The sequence below is a fragment of the Musca autumnalis genome, unplaced genomic scaffold (assembly GCF_047663935.1).
Source record: "Musca autumnalis isolate F117 unplaced genomic scaffold, ASM4766393v1 scaffold_1, whole genome shotgun sequence".
In the NCBI taxonomy this organism is placed as follows: Eukaryota; Metazoa; Arthropoda; class Insecta; order Diptera; family Muscidae; genus Musca; species Musca autumnalis.
In genome coordinates this window covers 221,550,627-221,574,511 of record NW_027411644.1, presented here as the reverse complement: position 1 = coordinate 221,574,511, position 23,885 = coordinate 221,550,627, and the positions used below count along the sequence as shown (strand labels likewise).

The 23,885-nt window shown below is 36.7% G+C and overlaps 1 protein-coding gene across 29 annotated transcripts in view; it reads left to right on the top strand.

The window, feature by feature from the left end:
- The window catches only part of CanA1 (Calcineurin A1), an 81,064-nt gene extending 58,330 nt beyond the window's left edge, over positions 1-22,734 (top strand). For 9 of the 29 annotated variants that reach the window (XM_073960251.1, XM_073960252.1, XM_073960260.1 and 6 more), the window contains 5 exons: positions 1,289-1,414; positions 1,619-1,700; positions 11,419-11,503; positions 21,801-21,898; positions 22,243-22,734. In XM_073960251.1, the coding sequence (XP_073816352.1) occupies positions 1,289-1,414; positions 1,619-1,700; positions 11,419-11,503; positions 21,801-21,898; positions 22,243-22,445 (594 nt within the window). In that variant the 3' untranslated portion in view covers positions 22,446-22,734. Of the gene's footprint in view, positions 1-1,288; positions 1,415-1,618; positions 1,701-10,979; positions 11,037-11,415; positions 11,504-21,800; positions 21,899-22,242 lie in introns of all 29 variants that reach the window. The other 20 variants (XM_073960231.1, XM_073960236.1, XM_073960234.1 and 17 more) reach the window with 3 other exon arrangements.
- Positions 22,735-23,885: the final 1,151 nt, after the last annotated feature.

Below are 23,885 nucleotides of genomic sequence, written 5' to 3'. Positions count from 1 at the left end.
AAAAATTGTACCGTCGTAAAGAACCTAATGAAAGAAATTTCAAAACTATCCGAGAGGTGCTCTTAAACTTCACTTTATCCGAATTTTGTGTGGAAGGTACCCGAAGGATTGGACCGATATAGTCCATATTCGAACCCGAGTTTGGGCCAAATCAATTGCTCCCTTCAAGAGTTATCGTTCACACCATTTTACAGGAAAATTTTGAACTTTTATGGGGGAGGTACCGGAAGGAGTGGACCGATATGGCCCATCTTTGAACTTAAACTAAGTTTGGACAAAATATTACCATACCAAAAATTTGGTTCGAATCGGTTGATCCGTTCTAGAGTTATCGTGCTCACCAGCCAGCAAGACAGACGGACGGGTATGGCTAAATCGACTCCAAGTTGTCTGAAACGAATTTCGTCCAAACATACTTGGGGTCTAAAACCGTGATTTCGATTAGGCACATTTTTGGTCGTATCAAAGTGTATATACCCTTTATAGACTAAAGGCTGAGTGTATAAATATCGATGGTTTTGATTTTCAAAAATTTTTAATTATGAAAAATAATTCCTTCAAGCAGCGACTACGTTTAATAATAAATACTTTAAGGCCCGTTTTTACATCTTGTCTTTAATGTCAATTATTGTTACCCCTTACAATAAATGTTATAAATATGGCAATATCAAGCAAAACGATGTGTATACCTCAAGTTTACTGAAATCTAATTGGTTAATTTAAAAGTTCTCTTATTTTTTTATGTTTTTGGTGCAGCATACTCTCCGGCGTACTTTAAATTTTAAAAGGAACACAATGTTTCTTTAATTTATCTGACACTTATTCATAAAGCAAACTCGTAAGAATAAAAACCGGATTATCTGCCCGATAACCACCAAGATTTAACTACCGAAAGGATGTAATGCTGGGCCTATGTTTTAATTGTGTTTAGGCGAATGCGTGTTGTCAGCACTCATACGCTACATATGTATGTCACTTCATAAGTTGATTCTTCATCATTGGAAGTGTTTTTATTGAAAATTATAATATAACCGAATTAAAAATAAATATTTAAGTAGACAAAATACATTTTTGTATATAAAAATATTTCATTGACAGGAGTCTTTAAAATTGTATTATTTTTTATGTACCATCTGCACATTTTAGCAAACATTCAATTGAGTGCATACCAAAAATTTATAATATTTCGTTCTTCTGTCTCTTTTTCTTTCTTTCTGTTTACATGCATATATCAACAATGTGGACGGACCATGAACAACCAATATAAAATATTGTCATTTGACAAAAGGCAGCTGTACTTAAATATGAGAATAATGTTATGAATATTCGACAATTTAATTGTTCACCCCATCCATATTGGCTGCCAAATTTTATGGATGTCTTCACATGGTCATTGCCATTTGTTGGCGAGAAGGTAAGTTCGAAAAAAAGCAAAATACTTTTGTCTGTACATTCACACATGTCTCATTTTTATATCATCCCACCCTCAACATAAATTCATTAAGAAAAAAAGCTTAAGACTAAAGAAGGGTCAATGGAATCATAACTAATTATAGTTAAATGTGATCATCTATGTGATTAAATTTGTTGTTGTTTCATTGCCTATTCTTTTCATTAGGTCACCGATATGCTTGTTAGCATTTTAAATATCTGTTCGGATGACGAACTCTTGAGCGGTCCAGATGATGAACTAGAGGAAGGTCAGTATGACAAAAACAAAAATTGCAATAAACATAAATATTTTCCTTTTTTATTAAAAAAATCTTCGATCAAAGCACAACGGAACGTAAAAATAAATAAATAAATAATTTCTAAATTACAAATGTGTTTGTAATTAAAACACAACAGTAAATATTTACATTTTATGTTAACACTTTTAATGTGCACAGTGGTTACATTCAGCAAGGAAATACAATTTGTTTACACAGAGATTGCACCTTAAAATATATAATTTTTACGATTAACAAGGAAAATCGATTTCCTTTCACACCCGGCAGATTCAGAACGACGCAGAGGGATTTCGAATCGTTTATTTCTGGTCAAAATTCTGTAACATTTGAATGGGTAGAGAAATTTAAAACAAGTAAAAAAGTATCAGTCGGCTTTGCCGACAGACATACATATTCCCTCAGCCTGTGAGTATTGAAATACTTTTTTCCCAAAAAAAATATGTGTTTACGGGGGGTTTTCAAAATTTGGGCGTATGAACCGACAAAAGTATGGATAGGATTAAAGCTCAAAAATTTTGCGGGGATTACGATAGATAGGGTTTTTATCACACTAGCCTTCGAAAACATAATATCGCTTTCGGGCTGTTTTCTCAAGAAGTATGGACTTGCCCTGAAAAAACTTTTACTGTCGTAATTGAGGCAGCAAATGCAAGTTGCTTCAACAAAAAATCAAAGTGATTCTAGAGCAGGTCTTAAAGTGAATTTATCGAAAATTTTGTGTGGGAGGTACCCGAAGGAGTGGGCAAATATAGTCCATATTCGATCCTGATCAATATCTGGTAGATATATTAGGATGTGTAAAGTATGGACCAAATCGGCCACTCCCATCAAGACTTATCGTACGCACAATTTTTCCGAACATTTTTGAGCTTTTGTGGGGGAGGTACCTGAAGGAGTGGACCGATATGGCTTATCTTCGAACTTAAACTAAGTCTGCACAAAATATTACGAAGGCCACATTTTGGACCGAATCGGCAGATCCGTTCGAGAGTTATCTTGCGCTCCAACCACTACACACAGTGTCATAGGGTTTTTGGTACCTTTTAGGCTATTTCCTCAGGAAGTATGGACTTGCCCCTGATGAAACTTATAGAGTTATATGAGGGGCAGTGAATACAAGTTGCTACAACAAAAATCAAAGCGATTCGACAGCAGGTCCTAAACCACACTTTTCAGAAATTTTGTGTTGGAGGTACCCGAAGGAGTGGACTGATAGAGTCCATATTGGAACTTCATCTAATTCTGGTAGAAATTTCACGATGTGCAAAGTATGGACCAAATCGGTTACTTCCTTTAAGAGTTATCGTGCGCACAAATTTTCCGAACATTTCCGAACTTTTGTGGGGGAGGTACCGGAAGGAGTGGACCGATATAACCCATCTTCGAACTTAAACTAACTTTGGACAAAATATTGCGAAAGCAAAGTTGGACCGAATCGGTTGATCCGTTCGAGAGTTATCGTGCGCTCCAACCAGCCAGACACACAGACGGACGGACATTGCTCAATCGACTCCAAATTGTCTGAAACACATTTCGTCCAAACATACTTGGGGTCTAAAACCATTATTTCGATGAGGCACATTTTGCCCGTATGAAAGTGTATATACCCTCGTTAGCATAAATGCTAAGCGTGGTCAACGATTTTCGTCGCCAGCAGATGCTGTAAAAGTGTTCAAAAACCATGTTTTGGTTGTTTGTCAAACTGTCATGAGTACGCTTAGACTAAAAACTGTCAAACTTTCCAAAAAAAATGTCAAATGATTCCTGGCGACACTGCGTGTTGCTTAGGCCAGAAGGTTTTTTAGTGCCCCTCTTATTATTAATTTTTTCTAACATCCTTGTTTTCAGTAGCAGGCCCATTCTGCTCATTTTCCAAGCTCCGGGTTGTTAATGAGTTGAGGACTTTGTTCAAATACTCGAATCCCAATTCATCCAGCAGCTTTAGAACCACGATTGAAATTCCGACAAATCCAAGTGATTTTGCGCCTCGAACAACATCTGCAACATCGACCGTGGTCGATCGATCTTCCTCGGCTGAAGATATCGCAAGTGACGTAAAACACTTATCTTCGCTCTGTCAATATTGGGGACTCAAATACATTACCAGCTAAAATAACCCGCGTACCTCTTCAGATCTGTCACGCCCACGCGGATAAACATGACAGATATCCGATCATCCTTCTTGCCAGGGGTCGAAGACGCCTTATTCTTTGTCCCAAATTTAATACTACCGGTTCCTATGTTGCAGAACTTAAAAGTTTCTAGCCAATTTTCCACTTGTGTTCATCGACTAAAGCATAGTGTGGTGGTCCCACCCAAGGGAAACGGGGTGTGCAAAGATCGTCCTTGTTCCCGATGCAAAGTGTGGACCTATATATTTATATATTTGCCTCTGGGAATTTTCTAGGGTTGAATGCCATAGCTTATGATTCCCAGTAAAATCCCAAACAGTGGCTGATGTTAGGCGAATAACGCGCGACACAGCTGTTAATTGGTAGGATACACATTCTATAGTTATATCTAGGTTATTCCACACTTTACCGCTACCCCCATACAGTCCGTCCACGTCAAACTCAAGAGTCACTAGAGTCAAGCTCAATCGAATTAGTTCAGCCTCGACAGACTGGTGCAATAGGATTGCAAGTCCACCATCACTACTTTCCGTAGGATCCATCACAATCCAAAGACAGCAGGTGCTGTTCAACTTCGTTTCTTGAATCGCCTTCATTTCTTGAATTCAGAATCTCATTGGTCTTGCAACGCAGTTAAATTGCAGGAATGTCACATTATCAGGAACAGGAATAGCAATACATGGTGTTAGTGACTGTGGCTATCATAATATTGTTGAATAGTTTCACAATCGGATGACTACTTCGAAGACTTAATCAGGATCCAGTTGGCGCAGTACGATGAAACACTATTCTTATAGCTATACTGCCTCACGGAATTCGTTGCAGCTCACTGACACTAACCTAGGGTGGATGAGACGGTGACAAATGGAACAAAACTATTGTCTGTACCGAAAGAATGCGATAAAGAAATTCCAAAGCATACCGCTTCCAAAATAAAAACAAAGACTAACACGAACATGCAGTTTCTGGGGTTCCTGGGGTGACGGCCCCTGGCCGAGATGATGTTTCCTCTGGTCAATACGGTACATAAAGGGAAGTCGCGGGATATACTCGTCAGTTATGTTAGTTGGTGCCGGCAGCGTTCTTTCGAGAACACAACCTTCAAAACGAACCGAACCATGTCCTTTTGTGAACATTTTTGAAATTTTGTGTGGAATATACGCAATCGGGTGCCACCGTGGTGCAATGGTGCATACGAAAATTAAAACAAATAATTTCATTCTAAAATATATAAATTTTTAATCTAATTTTCTTAAGAAAATAGTATACCTAGATATATGGTTTATTCTGAAACTCATACTGAAATTTTGGGTAGAATTTTTCTCCTTTTGACATTTTTCACCAAGTTTCATATTACTTTCATGTACTTACTTACTTACTTAGCAGGCCCATTAGGCCCATACCTATATACGGACGTATACCCAGGGCGTGTGTGGTGAAAAAAGTAGAACACATGTATTTTTATGAGAACTACCGAAATACGTCGAGCGTATACTTTTTGTAAGTTGAACAAATCCAACTATGACAGAACGTTATTGTTTGTATGTGTGTATGTTTTGTATTTTAAAAACAAAAGCCCAACAAAACATGAAATACAATTCATTGGGAAGGAAAATTATTTGTTTTACGAATGAAAACATTTAAGTAAGTTACGGTCGCGGATTTGGTGTGTTTTAAATGTGATTTGGGACTCAACGTATTTGGGTAATACGGACGCTCAGAGAGCGTTGTTTTGGTAGGTTGGTGAAATATTTCTGTACGTCCCGTCGTTATTTAGGTTTAGCAGTTACAGAACATTTGTTCTATAGGCCGAACTAAGAAGAAATCTCCATTCCTCTCTATTTGTTTCTTCGCACTCTGGAATACCTCGCCTTTTCATCTCATCATCCACTTGTTTGCGCCATCTATTCCTTGGCCTGCCAATTCTGCGTGCACCGCCAAGAGGTCCGTATTTATACGCCTTTTTACCGGGTTCATCATCGCTCATTCTTATGATATGGCCTAGCCAACGCAATCGCTGCATCTCGATACGTTTAACAATATTGATGTCGTTGTATAGCAGATACAGCTCGTGGTTCATGCGACGTCGAGAATTTTTCTCTCAAACACACCAAGCACTGCCATGTCTGCTTGCGCAGGTACCCAGGCTTCGGAGCCATACATCAGCACGGGGTTGTTGTGTTTACGGCGGTGCCGAGGTAGACGAAGTCTTTTACTGCCTCAATATTATAGGAACCAACTTCCACAGTCGGTCCGAGCTCAATGGACGCATTGCGCGTCGACACCATCAACTTGGTCTTCTCACCGTTTACCGCCAGACCCACTTTAGCAGATTCTCCTTCGACGTTTATAAAGGTATCAGTTACTTCTTTTACTGATCGGCCCATGATGTCTATATCATCAGCATAAGCAAGTAACATGTGACTATTGATGTAGATTGTGCCACTTCTTTTGACGTTTGCCTCTCGTATAACCTTTTCTAGCAGGATGTTGAAGAGGTCACACAAAAGGCTGTCTCCTTGTCTGAAACCTCTTTTGGTACCAAACTCTTCGCAAAGGTTCTTTCCTATTTTAAATGAGGACCTCGTGTCAGTTAAAGTCATTATGCAAAGCCGGATGAGCTTTGCGGGGATACCAAATTCAGACATGGCTTGGAATACCTTTGAACGCAGCGGGCTGCCGAAGGCTGCTTTATAATCGACAAAAAGGTGGTAGGTGTCGATCTGCATCTCTTGGGTCTTCTCCAGGATTTGCCGCAGCGTAAATATCTGGTCAATGGTGGACTTGCCAGGTCTAAAGCCGCATTGGTATGGTCCAACTATCTCGTTGACCATAGGCTTTAGTCGTTCGCACAATATCCCTGACACGATCTTGTAGGCAATAGGGAGTAGACTTATGCCCCTATAGTTAGAGCATACAGTCTTATCTCCCTTCTTGTGGACGGGGCACAGGATACTCAGGTTCCAATCGTCGGGTACTCGTTCTTCCTGCCAGATGGTGCTAACTAGCTGATGAATACACCTTATCAGCGTGTCGCCTCCGGTTTTGAACAGCTCGGCTGGTAAGCCATCGGCTCCTGCTGCCTTATTATTCTTCAGCCGATTTATTGCTGTCTTTACCTCATCTTGGCTGGGCGGTATACATTCAATACCATCTTCTGGGGTTGGGACTGTGGTATCTTCGTCGTCTTCGCTGCTATTGGATACCAACAGTTTTGAAAAATGTTCTTTCCATATCCTGAGTACACTATATGTATCAGTTACCAAATTACCTTGCTGGTCTCTACAGGAGGATGCGCCTGTACCAAAGCCATCAGTTTGATGCTTGACTCTTTGGTAGAATTTTCGGACTTCATTCTGGCTCCTGTACATCTCGATTTTTTCACACTCCCGCTTTTCCATCTCTCTCTTTTTCCTGCGGAAAAGACGTTTCTCCTCTCTCCTTTTCCTCTGTAACTCTCTCGTGCGCTACGCGTTGCTACGGATTGTAAAGTAGCCCTATATGCCGCATTTTTCTCTTCGGTGGCAGCACGACACTCCTGATCATACCATGGATCCCTTGGTGGAGGCCTCTGGTATCCAAGTATGGATTTTGCGGCTGTTTGCATGGAATGGGCAATGCTTTGCCATTGCGCTGATATGTTATCGGGATGAGGAGTGCTTTGATTAAGCAATTGGGCTAGTTGAGTGGAATATGCTGTGGCTATCTGTTGTGATTGCAGCTTACCGATGTCTAACTTTCGTGTTGTGTCTGTTCGTACTTTGTTTGCTACGTTTAAACGGGTGCGTACCTTTGCTGCAACAAGGTAGTGGTCCGAATCAATGTTTGCGCCTCGGAACGATCGTACATCCAACACGCTCGATGAATGTCTTCCATCTATCATAGCATGATCAATTTGGTTTCTTGTTTTCTGCCCTTATGAATATCGAGATGATTAAATCTGGTACTGCTAACTACCATGTTTTTGCAGCTGCAAAGTCTATCAGCCTCATACCATTGTCAGATGTTTCACTTTGGAGACTGAATTTCCCGACTGTTGGGCCAACTTCAGTGGGAACATGAGCGCAAATAAAGCTGATGTTGAAGAATTTAGCTTTTGTTCGAATTGCAGCAAGTCTTTCATTCACTGGGATGAAGCTGGATACAAGATGTTTTAGTCTCCGACTAACTACGAATCCACAACCAAACTCGTGCTTTACGTCATGGCAGCTATAATATAGTGCGTCACCTTTAGGTGTTGTTGTGACGCCTTCCCCAATCCATCGTATTTCCTGTATGGCAGTAATATCGGTCTTGTACTTTTCATGTACGTCTGCTAATGCGAAGACTGCACCTTCTCTATAAAGAGTGCGAACATTCCAGGTGCAGATTCGCAAATCATGGTCCTTAAAACGTTTGCGGGGTTCGTCAACTTTAGAGGGGTTTGTTTTTCTTTTCTTTCGTTTTTTCATAGTAGGCTGTTTTTTCTAGGGGAGGGTTACTAACCCGACGCCCAAACCCAAGTTTTTAACGTTCTTATGGGTGAACGCGCGGCACATGTTAGCTCACTACCTTCAACGGGTGTTAAAGACAGTTCCCCAGGTGACACAACGGGGAGGTCAGTGTGCACTATGGATGAAAGAGGGACCAAGATAAGTCCTGGGCGTTGCCATGTTAAAACTGGTAAGGACCGTTGCTTGGTATCTTCCATCCCCTACGTCATGTATCAACTCAAAAAAGAAGGACAAATTTTCATAAAAAAAGAATGGTAAATATTTTCATGACCCATTCGTATTCAAATGCCTTTTTGGCGGGGGCATCTTTATCCATCCTGCTGACATGGCCAAGCAAACGAAGTCTTTGTAGTTCGATACGTTTTACTATATCGATGTCGGCCGGCTGGTATAGCTCGTGGTTCATACGACGTCGGAATTCACCCTCAACGCATATTGGTCCATAAATCTTTCGAAAAATTTTTCTCTCAAACACACCAAGTTCTGCCTCATCTGCTTTCGCAAGTGTCCATGCTTCAGATCCATACATAAGAACGGGTAGTATCAGTGTCCGGTAAAGTGTAAGTTTTGTTTGACGAGAGGTGGTTTAGCATTGAAACTGTTTATTTAGACCAAAGTAGCATCTGTTGGCCAATATAATTCTTCTCTTTATTTCAAGGCTTATATTGTTGGTTTTATTTATGGCGGTGCCGAGGTAGATAAAGTCATTTACTATCTCAAATTTATAATTATCAACATCCACAGTTAGTCTGAGTCTACTGGACGACTTGTGTGTTGATAGCATAAACTTCGTCTTATCGCCGTTGACTGCCAGACCCACTTTGGCAGACTCTTTTTCAATTTTTGCAAAGGTGGCTGTTACGGCTCGCGCTGATCTACCTATTATGTCTATGTCATCTGCGTATGCAAGCAACATTACATCTTTATTGTATATCGTGCTGTTTTTGTCTCTGGCCGTATATATATTCGCATCTCGTATCATCTTTTCCAGTAGGATATTAAACAGGTCACACGATAGACTGTCACCTTGTCTGAAACCTCGTTTTGTGTTGAAAGGCTCGGAGAGGTTCTTTCCTATTTTTCTATTTTCCTATTTCTTTCCACTGCTGATATTGTGTCATCCAATGTCATCCTGCATAGTCGAATTAGTTTTGCAGGGATGCTCATTTACGATTGGTTCTGGGGTATCTTCATCGCCATCCATTTTCGATACCAAAAGCTTCCTAAGTGCTCCTTCCAGATCCTCAGTACGCTATCTGTATCAGTTACCAGATTCCCTTGGTCATCTTTGCAGGAGAATGTACCTGCACCATATCCTTCAGTCTGGTGTTTTACACTCTGGTAAAATTTTCGGACTTCATTCTGTCTCCTGAACATCTCGAGTTTCTCGCACATCGCTAAGCTAATTGAATCGTTGTGCACTCATTGATATGAGAGAAGTCTTCCTTGGCCCTTCTGGGATGTTTGAGGGTATAAAAAGTTCGGCCCGGCCGATTGTATTTAGATTGTATTTATTAATATTTAAAATTTTAATTTTGTTTTCACGAAAGACTGCGAAATGTAAGTCTAGAAGAGAATATTTATAAACCACTGTGCACTGTAATGGTCGATCTTTACGTTTCGTTTGTTTTGTTAATTTTTTTGCTGTTGAATATCATCATTATATACATACGTATCTCGAAGTGTGTTTAGTTTTCGTTCGTTCGTCATTTGCAAATGTAAATCTATAAACATTTCAATGTTGTGACATTCCTTTTTATGGTTTGTAAATACAAATTTGATGTTGTAAAATTTGGCCCATAAACTGGGTGGCGATATGACTATTATTTTTATAGCAAAAATACGAATCAACAAATAATTAGCAGAACACCATATATATGTGCATATATAGAGGGTGTTTCATTTCTCGCTTATTTATTCATAGAGTGGCATAACTCAAAAAATGCGTTTACTGTTTTAGCAATTTCTATTTTTTCTACAACCTCTACTTTATCTTGGGTTCATATCTTTAAAACTCAACGAGTTACAGCTCATTTACTACGGGTTTGGCATAATTCAAAAAAAGTTTTTTGAGTTTAGAAAACACTAATAAAACACTTTAAATCATGGTTGGTCACGCACAGAAAATTGTCACTGCTATCTGACTCGCTGTTTGCAAAACAAGGCACAAGAAATCATTTTATTTTTTGTGTAATAATCTTTTTAAGTTGGGAAGTCGAATTTCAATCGCCAACTTAAAACGTGTTTTTTTCAAACCGGATTTTTTGAGATGTGTCACTATTTAAGTAAATGAGCTGTATGATGACAGAAAAAATTACTAAAAAAATACAATACAAGATACAATGTTTTGAAAAAAATTGTCCTATATTTATGTTTCTTATTGAATTTAAACTCCATTTCAATTTCGACAATTACTGTTGATACTCTTCATACTGATTTGAAACATCCCATATAAAATTATTCCCATAAAATATTATTTTTGATATTTCTATACAATTAAATGCAATTTTTTCAATATTATTTTCAAATAAAAAACAAAAACAATACTGTAAATCTGTAAAACTATATGTATCTTTCTGTGTGTCCGTATGCATGTTAAAAATATACACTATTTATTCATTCAGAAATGCGAAAGAAAATCGTTCTATTGCCCATGAACCATACTGAGCAACCAAAGAAAAGTAAGTCAAGCGATGATTTTTTTTCTGCATTCCGCATTTTATTGTCCACGCTGCTGCTCTATAGTTGGCTAGGCATTTTATATGCTAGAAAAAAGTGCTTTTCTAGATGAAGCTTTATGTCAATTATATTTATTTAGAAATAAATAATACAATTTTTCTATGTGTATGCAACGCTAAGCAGCGAAGACAACAACAAGTAGAAGCAAGCAAACTTTTGTGTAAAGCTTTTTTCGTAGTAAAAGCGCTACATGTAGATGTCGCCATAGCTCAATGTCGCAATATGCTATACCTAAGCAGTGAAAGCTTTTTTTGAACATATCAACTGCAAACAATTTTATAAAAAAAAGTTATTTTATTTTTATTCTTTCTTTAATACCAGCAGCTACTGTCTCAGCTCTGCGCAAGGAAATTATACGCAATAAAATTAGAGCGATTGGTAAAATGTCACGTGTATTCTCTGTACTAAGGTAAGTACATTTTCTTAATTATAACATATAACCATGCACATAGTTATGTAGTAAAACAAACCAGTAAGGAAAGGATCAAAGTCGGGCGGAGGCCGACCAGGGACGTACACAGGAGGGGATCCAGTTCCAAAATGGACTGGCCCGACTTCCAAAATGGACTGATCCTTCGGGTACTTTCTCCGTAAAAGTGAAACCCCTTTTCATTAAGATAAATGCCCCAAATTTGGTCTGCAAGTTCATTTGTCTAAAGAAGCTCAAAAATTCTGAAAACTCCCTAAATGCACATATTTTGGGGAAATTATATTGGTTGTGTAGCCGGTATTCGATCTATCATAGATAAAAGTCTCAATATACAGATAAAGCCGAATAATATTTCTTTACTTGTTTTCCAGAAAATAAAAGTAATGAATTTTCATGAATTCCCAACAGTTTACGAGCCATGAAAAAATGCTTTTGTGCTCAATTGATTATTTCGTTTGGGAAGATTCTTTGTTGACATACACGGTGCTCTTGAATCAAATTTAAATGGAAGGTGCTTACACCTGGGAAGTTTTTGCGGATTCTGAAACTACAATGTTCATAGATGAGAAAAATCAAAAAACAAAAAAAATCGCCGGAGGGCTTTTTAAATAAATCGCGATTCAAGATGACATTTTTAGGGGTTGTTCAGGTTTTCACAATTTTGCTTAGAAACCGCAAGCCCTATCAAAATGAGACTGAAGAAAATGTGCTACAAGATTGACCTTTACGGTATCTTCGTAGGTTCTACCATTTTTGAGATATTGAAGTTCAAATTGGGACAATGCACTGACTGTATCGCCGCCTTATAAAACAATGTCATGAAGGGTCGGCCTTAACTAACTTTTAATGAAAGCCGCTTACACAGGGGCAGTTTTTGTGAATTCTGAAACAGTAATGTTCATAGATGAGAAAAATCCAAAAACAAGAAAAAATCGCTGTAGGGATTTTTAAATAAATCGCGTTCAAAATTCACATTTTTAGGTGTTTTTTATGTTTTCACGTTTTTGCTTGGAAACAGGGGTGCCAACTGTTCTGGGGTAAAAATCGCTATATACCACATACGTACCATTGATCTGTAGCGATTTTTACCTTAAAACAGTTGAAACCGCTGCTAAAACAGTGGTTTTTGTACGTCAAAAAACACCACAAGTAGCGGGAAAAACACCACATTGGCATCCCTGCTTGGAAACCGCAAGTCCAATCGAAATTGAGCTAAAGAAAATGTTGTAGCTGTGAAAATTCTCTACAGGATTGACGTTTATGATTTGTTCTCAGGCAGTACCATTTTTGGGATTAAGAAGCTCATTTTACATTTTTACGTTTTTTTGGTTAGGATTTCGCGATTTTGCTTGAATACGGCAAGTCTTATCGGTATGGGAGCTGGGAAAATCTTATAGCTGTGAAAATTATCTACAAGACTGGCTTATGTAATTTTTCCTAGGTTGTACCATTTTTTTAGATATATAAGTTTAAGTTTGGAAATTGCAGTCATGACATTGTTTTATAAGGAGACGATACAGAATTGAATTGAGTTTGAATTGTCCCAATTTCAACTTCTACATCTCAAAAGTTGTAAAACCTACGAAAATATCATTAAGGTCAATCTTGTAGAGAATTTTGATAGCTACAACATTTTCTTTACTCCAATTTTGATATGACTTGCGGTTTTCAAGCAAAATCGCAAAAACCTAAACAACCCTTAAAAATATCAACTTGAATCGCGATTTATTTAAAAAGCGATCCGGCGATTTTTTTTGTTTTTTGATTTTCTCATCTATGAACATTGTAGTTTCAGAATCCGCAAAAACTTCCCAGGTGTAAGCACCTTCCATTTAAATTTGATTCAATAGCACCGTGCATATTTACTTATTTTTATATATCAAAACTTTGTAACTTTGTAAAAAGCGTTAAGCCGGTCATAACTTGTTATACCCTTCACCACGAAATATTTTGAAATAATTAGTTTATTTTCTGTTACGGAAGTACCAATGTCCACAGTTTTACGTGGAAAAGCTTTTTGACCACTGGGAACCCCAAATCTTAGCTAATTCGGAAGGCAAAAAACTTGAAAATGCCTGAAAACGTGGACCGATGCAGCCCATTTTCGAATTGCAAACAAAGATATGCACTTTGCCAAAATTTCAGAGTCCTATCTCAGTTTTTGTGTATGCTAGGGTGATTACCAAAGACGGAGGGAAGGACGGATTGACGTGCATAAATTGACTCAGAAATATACCTTGATCAAGAATATATATACAGTCGAAATCGCTTATAACGTCGTCGTTTATAACGTCATATCGCTTATAACGTCGAAATCCAAAAGTCCCGAATTTCTGCCCTTTATATCCCACACAAATAAATATCGTTTATAACGTCGTCGCTTATAACGTCATATCGGTTGTAACGTCGATTTTTTGTGAAATATTTGAATTTTGCTATCGGTTATAACGTCGAACCATACAAAAAAGACAAATTTTTGTTTTATGTATAAATTTCCAAACTCAAACAACAAAATACCAAACATATGTATGCGCATGTTCGAAGATGGGGTTGGACAACTGAATAACGACTCCCACGGAGGCGCTCTCAAGTCAATGAAGCTTGAATTTTTGCCACCTAATGTGACATTTGTTTTCAACCCATGGACCAAGGTGTATTAAAAACACATTGCCGGAATCGGAAAATATCCACTATACTGGCAAGAATAAAAAAGCATCAAAGTGCGAAATTAAATGTGTTGGATGTCGTGTAATTGTTAGATAAAGCGTGGAAAAATGTAACGTCGTCTGCCATTGCTAACTGTTTTCATCATGCGCGATTGTCAATGGTCCTTTAAACGATTCTGAAGAAATTTTGATTTTGTTGTCTTCATTCTCATTTCTCCCTGCACGTAGAAGATATTGATGAATAAGTAGCCATTGACGACAATGTTTTCAACGAGGACATAATATTGGAAGATGAAGACAATTCTAATGAAGAAATTGAGGATACTACAGAACCAGAATTTCAATTACCGTCGGTGTCATAGACGTGTCTAGCTATGAAACACTTCAAAAATTTATTTGCACAGAAGAACTCAGATCTGAGTTAAATTAAAAACTTTTGTTGGAATTCAAAAGCACAAACTAAAATAACAGATTATTTTAAAGATAATCAGATAACCATGTCTCATATTTACGTAATATATCTTCTGAAGAATATATTTAATATACTTTTCGATTGTTTGAGTGGAGTATTCCCCCATTGGCTCAACTTCATTTATTACCCTCTATTACAGAGAGTAATGTTTTTCAAAACGAACTGACAATGTTGCAAAATTTTACTGATCGCTACCAATATCATGATTTCATCCCGGCGAAGGGAATTATCAATTGGCTTCTCAGTTTTTGAAATGATGCCTTTTTAGGGAAAAACCGAACTCTTTAAGTGTCTAGTATTCTCATATGAATGAGAATCACACTCACTTTTCGGCTTTTCCAAAGAAACACCAAAATCAAAATATTTTGCAACATGTCAGCACGTATCAACTAAGAATTCTGTGAGTTGAATTTTATAGTTATTTTTTAATATAGTTATTTTTTATTATTTTGTTTTTAAGTCATTCGTACGTATGTACATAGATGAAAAAGTAATAAAACAACGTATTTATACCCAAAAGTCACTATACATAATAAAATTTCACCCCTTTTATAAGTATCGTTTATAACGACTATCCGATTTTGGTCGGTCCCTTGGACGTCGTTATAAGCGATTTCGACTGTACCTTATAGTGTCGCAAATGATTATTTCAATACGTTAAAAACGGAAAAACTAACTTAGTATACCCTCTATACTATGGCGGTGGGAATAAAACGGTTTGCATTTTTTCCAATAAATAGTAAAAACGGTGCCCAGCAAAGTTTTTAATGTCACCGAGTCCTAAGATCGTACAATTAAGAAATTAATAACGCTTCTTATGTAACATTATACCAATAGTAAAGAATGCGGCCTAAAGAAAAATTTTGGAGTGTTTTATGTTGGGAAAAGCCAAACATAAGTTTCGGAGTCTCAAACAGTATTGCAAGTAGGATTCGTAGTCTGCATCTCTCGATTCCGATCATAAACGCTTTCCTATTTTCCTAATGTAAATTTCGGAATTTATTAGTTGGCTTGGACGGACTCTAAATAAAATATGAATGTTTTGGTGTTTCGATAACATAAAATAGTCTTATCTTCTTATGTTATCGACACAATAACTGGATTGGAAATATTCGATAGAAGTCCAATCTGCATTCGCGGTTTTTAATTATCTATCTTTTTGGAGGTACAGTCTGTCGCAAAAGTTAGTATACACCGTTGAAAACAAAATGTATTAGGGATAAATATCACTATAACTTATTGAAAACAACAAACAATTAGTTTTATTTGATAGACAAGAAGGTTGTCTTCCGTAATAACAATTAAAAGTGTGCAATATTTGCATACATTAGCAAATGTAAGGTTCGAATCCCAAAAAGACCAAAATTTATGTCGCAAAAGTTAGTATACAACGGAGAATCCTCGTGGATCTGTGTAAAAAATTCTTGATATTTTTGAACAAAATGAAACTAAATCTGTACTTAAGATCATAAAAAGTATATTAATTGGTTTTAATGGCAGTTATAGTACTTACAGTGGCAAGTCCAACATACACTGGATCGTAAAACCCACAAAAATTGGTCATCTACAAATACAACAACTGTAGCGACAAAATTCCGAGTGTTATGTCCTGTTTATGATTTCTAAAGCCATGAAATGCCCAAAAAAGCTCTAAAGTTTCAATATGGGGTGATCTGGATCGAGTTTCGACTTGTCCTTTTTGAAAAAACGGGAATTTCTTGAAGGAAACCCATACTTTTGAGGCTATTGTCCTTTTAAAACATGTAATAATTCTTAATCCTTACACATAAGGACTTTCCTTTTCAGTTAATTTTCTCACAAATGTTGCTCCTTTTCATATTCTCACCAAAAGTAAATAGTAGGAGAACCTCAAGTTCCGTTGTAAGCCCTACAGTTACACTGTCCTACCGGCCTTTTAGCAGTATCGGACATTCTTCTCGTGTCCCTAGTGTCGAATGTACTACTAATGTCTAATGAACTACTTTTAACTGATCCATTTAGTTGTATTTTGGTCCTAAGTGAAGCGAACACAGCTTTTCAGAACGTTTTTGCACAATCCATGCGTTATAACAGTAGAGAAAACTCTGTATTAAAATTTTAAATTAGCTATCATATCCTTCTGTGGTGGTGGAGTATCACTGTAGGGCTTACACCAGAACTTGAGGTTCTCCTATTATTTATTTTTGGTGGGGATGTGAAAAGGGACATAATTTTTGAGAAAATTAACTGAAAAGGAAAGTCCTTATGTGAAAGGATTAAGGATCATTACATGTTTCAAAAGGACAACGGCCTCAAAAGTATGGGTTTCCTTCAAGAAATTCCCGTTTTTTCAAAAAGGACAAGTCGAAACTCGATCAAGATCAACCCATATTGAAACTTTAGAGCTTTTCTGAGCATTTCATGGCTTTATAATTCTTAAACAGGACATAACACCCGGAATTTTGTCGCTACAGTTGTTGTATTTGTAGATGACCAATTTTTGTGGATTTTACGATTCAGAGTATGTTGGACTTGTCACTGTAAGTACTATAACTGCCACTAAAACCAATTAATATACTCTTTATGATCTTAAGTACAGATTTAGTTTCATTTTGTTCAAAAATATCAAGAATTTTTTACACAGTTCCAGGAGGATTCTCCGTTGTATACTAACTTTTGCGACATAAATTTTGGTATTTTTGGGATTCAAACCGTACATTTGCTAATGTATGCAAATATTCCGCACTTTTAATTGTTATTACGGAAGACAACCTTCTTGTCTATCAAATAAAACTAATTGTTTGTTGTTTTCAATAAGTTATAGCGATATTTATCCCTAATACATTTTGGTTTCAACTGTGTATACTAACTTTTGCGACAGACTGTATCTAATTCAAAGAGTCAATTCAGATAAATATTACAAAAGTATTATATAGCGAGATGCTGAGATAATAAAATACCATGTCAGATTGCTGTATACCATTAAAAGGTTTATAAGATGGTAATAAAGGTTAAATGTCAAAAATTTGTTCAATTAAAAACTGAGATTGAATTTAAAGTGTGATAACTGGATACGAACTTTAAAGAAAAAAATGTATATTCGGATCGAACTTGTTATAACGTCCATGACATTAATCCCCTTTGACATATTCGCGAATGGTATTATTTAGGGATTGCATTGGGATTTTGCAAACCGAGAGGTTTTGGTTAAAAATTTCAAAATACCGAAAACCGGGCAGAACTTTTTATATGGGGACATTGTGAACTTTTTCTCTATTAAATTTATATACTTTGTGTCGATAATTCATATAAAATCAACAACAAAACCTTAAAATAGCTTTACGTAACGCTACACATCATTTTAAATTTTCAAGATTTTTGGTCAAGTTTACACATTTATTTCTAGACCAAATGTAGTCACACATTCCAAATTTCATCGAAATCCGACATATATAGCGTACTTTGTGCAGCAAATACGTGAAATCGGCCGAAAATATGTATGGGAGCTATATCCAAATCTGAACTGATTTTGATATAATTTGGCAGATATATTTCTTGACCGAATTCAGTCACACATTCCCAATTTCATCGACATCGGACATATATAGCGTGTTTGGTGCAGCAAACCGATTTTCACCAAAAGCAATAGCGCTTCTTCCTATGGCCATGTTTATATTGTAGCCTTTTGCAGGGTTAACCTTCTTTATGAGGATTTGTTTGACGTATATGTAATGGAATTGACATTTAAAACCCAGTGGGTTTTTTTCTAAATCCGGTTATATATAAACGTAATATTAGATATTCTCAATGTCATGACTGCAATTTCCCAACTTAAGGTTATATATCTCAAAAATAGTACAACCTAGGAAAAAGAAACAAAAGCCAATCTTGTAAAGAATTTTCACAGCTACAACATTTTCTTTAGTTTCATTCCCTTGCGGTTTTCAAGCAACGTCCTGAAGACCTGAGAAAAAATTTGAATGATTGATCTGAACTTCTATATCTCAAAAACGGTAAAACCTATGAAAATGTTCTGCAGATCAATCTTGTACATTACATTTTCATTGCTACAATATTTTCTTTAGTCCATTTCGATAGGACTTGCGGTTTCCAAGCAAAATCGTGAAAACCTAGAAAACCCTAAAAATGTCAAATTGAGTCGTTATTTATTTAGGAAGCACTCTGGCGATTTTTTTTTGGTTTATCTCATCTATGAACATTGTAGTTTCAGAATCCGCAAAAACTTCCCAGGTGTAAGCACCTTCCATTTTAAGTTGCTTCAAGAGCACCGTAAAGTTCCCATCGATCCAATGTGTGCAAACGAAGTTATTCAGGGTCAAAGGTCATATTTTGGAGGCCTTTTTCAGTTTTTTTATTTTTCTCAAAAACGGTAATACATATCAGAAATTGACCAAAGTAAAAGTTGTAGGCTTAAGAATTCCCTTCAAGACTTTTCAATAGGATTCACAATTTTTCAGATATCGTGATATAAGTGTCAAATTACACATGTGAAGAAGTAACATCATGAAGCGGACCAGTTAAAATAACAATGCCATGTGTTGGGTATTTCCATAAGCTTTCAAGCGACAGCGTAATCGGTTCGGTAGAACCGGGTCTAATCCGGTATTAAATCTATCCTTTCGGGTCCAATAACCGGCGAACCGGGTCCGCCATACATTTTCGCAATCAGCGCAACAAACCATACCTTTTGACAAAAATTCGGAGAGTTTTCGTTGTGGTCGTTCCCATTGGGATTTCGATTACTCATGTAATGCTTCTAATTTCAACGTATCTAAGCGTTTGAAAATTTCTACGTGCCATTTGCCCAGGAGTGTAATTTTTGAAAACACCTGATTTTCATACATAATTTCGCAAAACCATTGCCATATATAAGTGTTTTACAACTTTTAACGGAATTGGTTCATACTTTGCACATCGTGACATTTCTACCAGACATAGACAAGGTTCCAATATGGTCCCAATCGGTCCGCTCCTTCGGGTACCTCCCATACAAAATTTGGCATAAGTTCAGTTTGAGATCTGCTCTCGATTCGCTTTGATTTTTTGCAGCTTCTAGTATTCGCTGCCCCCATTACGGCGATGCAAGCTTTTTCAGGGGCAAGTCCACACGTCTTCAGAAAAAAAGCTCGAAAACTGCAAACGACCTATGTGTCGTGGCTGGAGCGCACGATAACTCTGGACAGGATTAGCCCATTCGGTCCAACATTTGGCCTTAGTGATATTTTGTCCAAACTAATTTTAAGTTTGAAGATGCGCAATATCGGTCTACACCTTCCGATACCTCCGCCGCATAAGTTAACAACTTTTAACTTTGCACAACGTAATATTTCTGTTAATCTTAGATAAAGTTCGAATATGGACTATATCAGTCCACTCCTTCGGCTACCTCCCACACAAAATTTCGGAAAAGTGCAGTGTAGGAGCTGCTCTGAAATCCGCTTGTATTCGCTGTCCCCATTACGACAGTACAAGTTTTTTAGGGGCAAGACCATACTTCCTGAGAAAATGGCCCAAAAGTTGTAAAGCAAAATTAGTATAAGTTCGATGTTGAGCCATTTCTGTCCACTCCTTCGTGTACTCACCCACAAAAGATCCTAACATTTGGCTAAAATGGTACGCGCTATACCTGTTGAACGGAGCAACCGATTTGGTACAAACTATGAATGTCCCAATATTTTGTCCAATTGTAGTTTAACTTTCAAAATTGTCCATATCGGTCTTCTGCTTAGGACACCTCCCCCACAAAAGTCCAAGTAAACTTTACGGTCTGTTCGAATATCCTCGGGCAATTTATTTCGATGCTACTCCAGGACCACAAATATATTATGTTTTTCATTGGCAAGTCTATGCTTCCTGACGTAGTGGTCCAGCTAAAATGACAGGAAAAATAACTTCCAAAATAAGATCTACTTCCAAAATGGACCATGTCTATGCATTCCTTCAGTAGTGCGATTCTCTAACTCATTTTTGGAGTTACCGACAAAAATCGATAAACTAAAAATGTTTATTGTTTCGGTAATTAACGATACTATTCGGTAAGTTAGGGAATTAAAAGTAGTCGTAAAGTTCTAGCGATAGCAACGTGTTGTCAACTTTTATTTGAGCTTTTCATTCATAACTTTGTGTTTTAAAGTTACTGATTTGATGGGATACTTCTTAAAAAAATTACAAGGCAAACCTGCTTACTTGCTCCTCACTAAGTAATGAGGACGGTGGCACAGTGAGTGTGTGTCCGACTATAAATCCTTTGGTTGTGTGTTCAACGCTCACTGTCGGCACGCGAGTTTTTTTAATTAAAAAATAACAGTTCGTGGTGCACATGTGCACTGCACATTTAAGTTCTTAAGCAACCCTTAATGTTCGTGTGCGTGGCATAGTATGTAGTGTCTTTGGCTAGAAATCAGAGGGTTCGTGTGTTCAACTCGCACAGCGAGCGAAATAAAATAATGTGAAATAAAAGTAAGAAGTGTGATGAAATTAAAAAAAATCTCTACATTAACTGTTCTAAAAATAGAATTTTTTCAACTTACTTTTCAACTTCTAGTGGCCACAGAATAACTAGTTATTCTAGTGGTCATAAAATAACTACAAACTGAGTGCGACATGCCCTTGTAAAAATAATGGGGAAGAAAGGGGGTTTGCGAGTAGTTACGGCTGCCAAAAATCCCTTACAAAACCCATGATTTTGGGAGGACTATTTTTGCTGGGTTAATCCAAAAATATACTTTTGTCGGCAAGTCGTACGTCTAAAACGGGCCACAAAATCGGAAACCTCTTAAATATATAATTATTGGGGAAAGTGATGTTGATTGTGTAGCCGGTAGTGGATCTGCCCATAGTTAGTTTCAATTCACACAGGCTGAGGGTATATCTCTGTCGGCAAAGTCGACTGATACTTTTTTACTTGTTTTCTTTAGTTTCAAGTTGATAGCAAATCTCATTGCAGAAAATGTTACATATATTCTGTTTTGGGTGTTTCATTATACACAATAATCAACGCGTACCCACGTTTTTCTATTTACCTGTTATTTTGATCCGGTATTAAATATTTCAATATTCTCTTTTGCATTTATTACATTCAAACATACCATCAACTTATAAGTTATTGCATACTATTTTTGATTTCCCCCTTTTTCAGAGAGGAATCCGAATCTGTCTTGGCATTGAAAGGTCTTACACCGACCGGTGCCTTACCCATGGGTGCCTTATCTGGTGGCAAAGACTCATTGAGAAGCGGTAAGTATTTTAGAATTCTAGAATTTTGCACGAAACTTAAATGTCATTTGATAAATAAAGTCACACTAATATTGATATAGACAGGAAATTATCTTAATAATCTTTTTCAAGTTGTTTTGACAAATACAATAACAATTAGAATGGGGCAATTAACGAATATAAACAACATGCATGAATTGTAAAAATATTAATAACGGCCAAGTGTCGCCACACGTGTTGTATAATCACGTGAAATACTTGAAAATTGCATGTTTATGATTTAAATTTTACAATTAACAATTTGCCAATAAAAATGTTTATGACATTAACTTTGTTGTTTTTTTTTTATTATATTTTTGTTTTAGCTTTACAAGGTCTGGGTGCCACACCAGAAATTCATTCATTTGCCGAAGCCAAGGGTTTGGACGCTGTTAATGAACGTATGCCTCCCAGACGTCCTGGTCTAATCAATGCTGACCCTGCAACAGAGAATAGTTCAGCTGTTAAGAAGAATGGAACCGCAGGAAAAGTGCCCAAGCGCAGCACAGCATCGAGCAAAAGTTCATAGTTTTTAAAAAAAGAGAAACTTAACTGCAAACATAATACTCTTCCCCATCCTGCTCATGAAAAACACCCAACAACACACACACGCACACAGAAGAAAAATACATGACTACACATCTTTTTTCGTTACGTTTTGCAAACCGTTACCGATAATGATTTGATTTAGTTAAATCGTAATGTTTTTTTAGTGAAATTTTAAGATAATTACAAACTTTTTTTAATTCGATAATTAGTGCTTTAAATAAATTTAATACTTGTTTTTAAATAAAGCATTGAAAAATCACAAACTGTGAGATGCGATGATTTTTTTTTTTCGTTTTTCTGTTTGTTATTATTTACAAATGGTCTATTGTTAGTTTATAATTAAGATATAATTATTTTTGACAAACAAATGTCAAATTTACAAAAGGTGGGTATGTAAACACAAATGTAATTGAAATTTGTGTTTGTGTTTCTGGCGGTAGTAAAACAGAATTTCCACTTAATGAACTATTATTTTTAAAATAGGAATGAGTCAAAGAACTTCGTTTCGAATGATATTAATTTGCTTATATTGAAAATGTAAATGTGTTACATACGATTTGAACCAAGGTTACAATTGATTCTGGAATGATGACCTTAAGAGTATGTTAACAAAAGTTGAAAAGTTTCCGATATTTCACCTCGCCTTTTTTATTCTGTGTGGTTTGAGTTCGCGATCTTGAACTCAATGTTTTAAGACTGACATTTAAATTCAGTTGTAGGTTAGGTGCATTAAAACATCTGGTCTCTAGTTGGGATACGTATTACAAAACAAAATTCGACTTTTCAATTTTTTGATTTTTAGTTAAAACTCAAATATCGATGATTCAATCTTTTAGTTTGTACTTAGATCTGAAAAATCGATTTTTAAATTTTTACTCAAGCGGGGTACATACTAGATCTGGCAAAAAATCGATGGCACTATCGATTCTTTTTTTAAAATTCAATATCTATATAAAGTTTTGTCTAACGATATTATCGGATTAAAAACCCCTAACCTAATATCTATTGAAATGAATAAAAAATACGCGGCTTTTCAGTTTTTTTTTTTTTTTTTTGGTGTCAGAAAGTAAGTAGTCACACGTACAAATTTTACGGTGAAGTAAATTGTATTTTTTGTGTATTTTTATACCCTCAGTATTTATGCTAACGAGGGTATATACACTTTCATACAGGCAAGATGTGCCTCGTGGAAATAATGGTTTTAGACCAAATGTGTTCTTCTTTGACACAGCGGTGCCGAAGTTTTTCGGCAATTTACACACATACGACCCGACTGCATAGAAAGAGCGCACGAAAAAGAGATAATGTTTTGATTTGTTTTTTGTTTTGTAGCGTGCGTGCATAAAAACACACTAACACACAGTCATAAGTTGCCAATAGTTTGAATACATTCACATTTTGGGCTATACTCTTTTTGGTC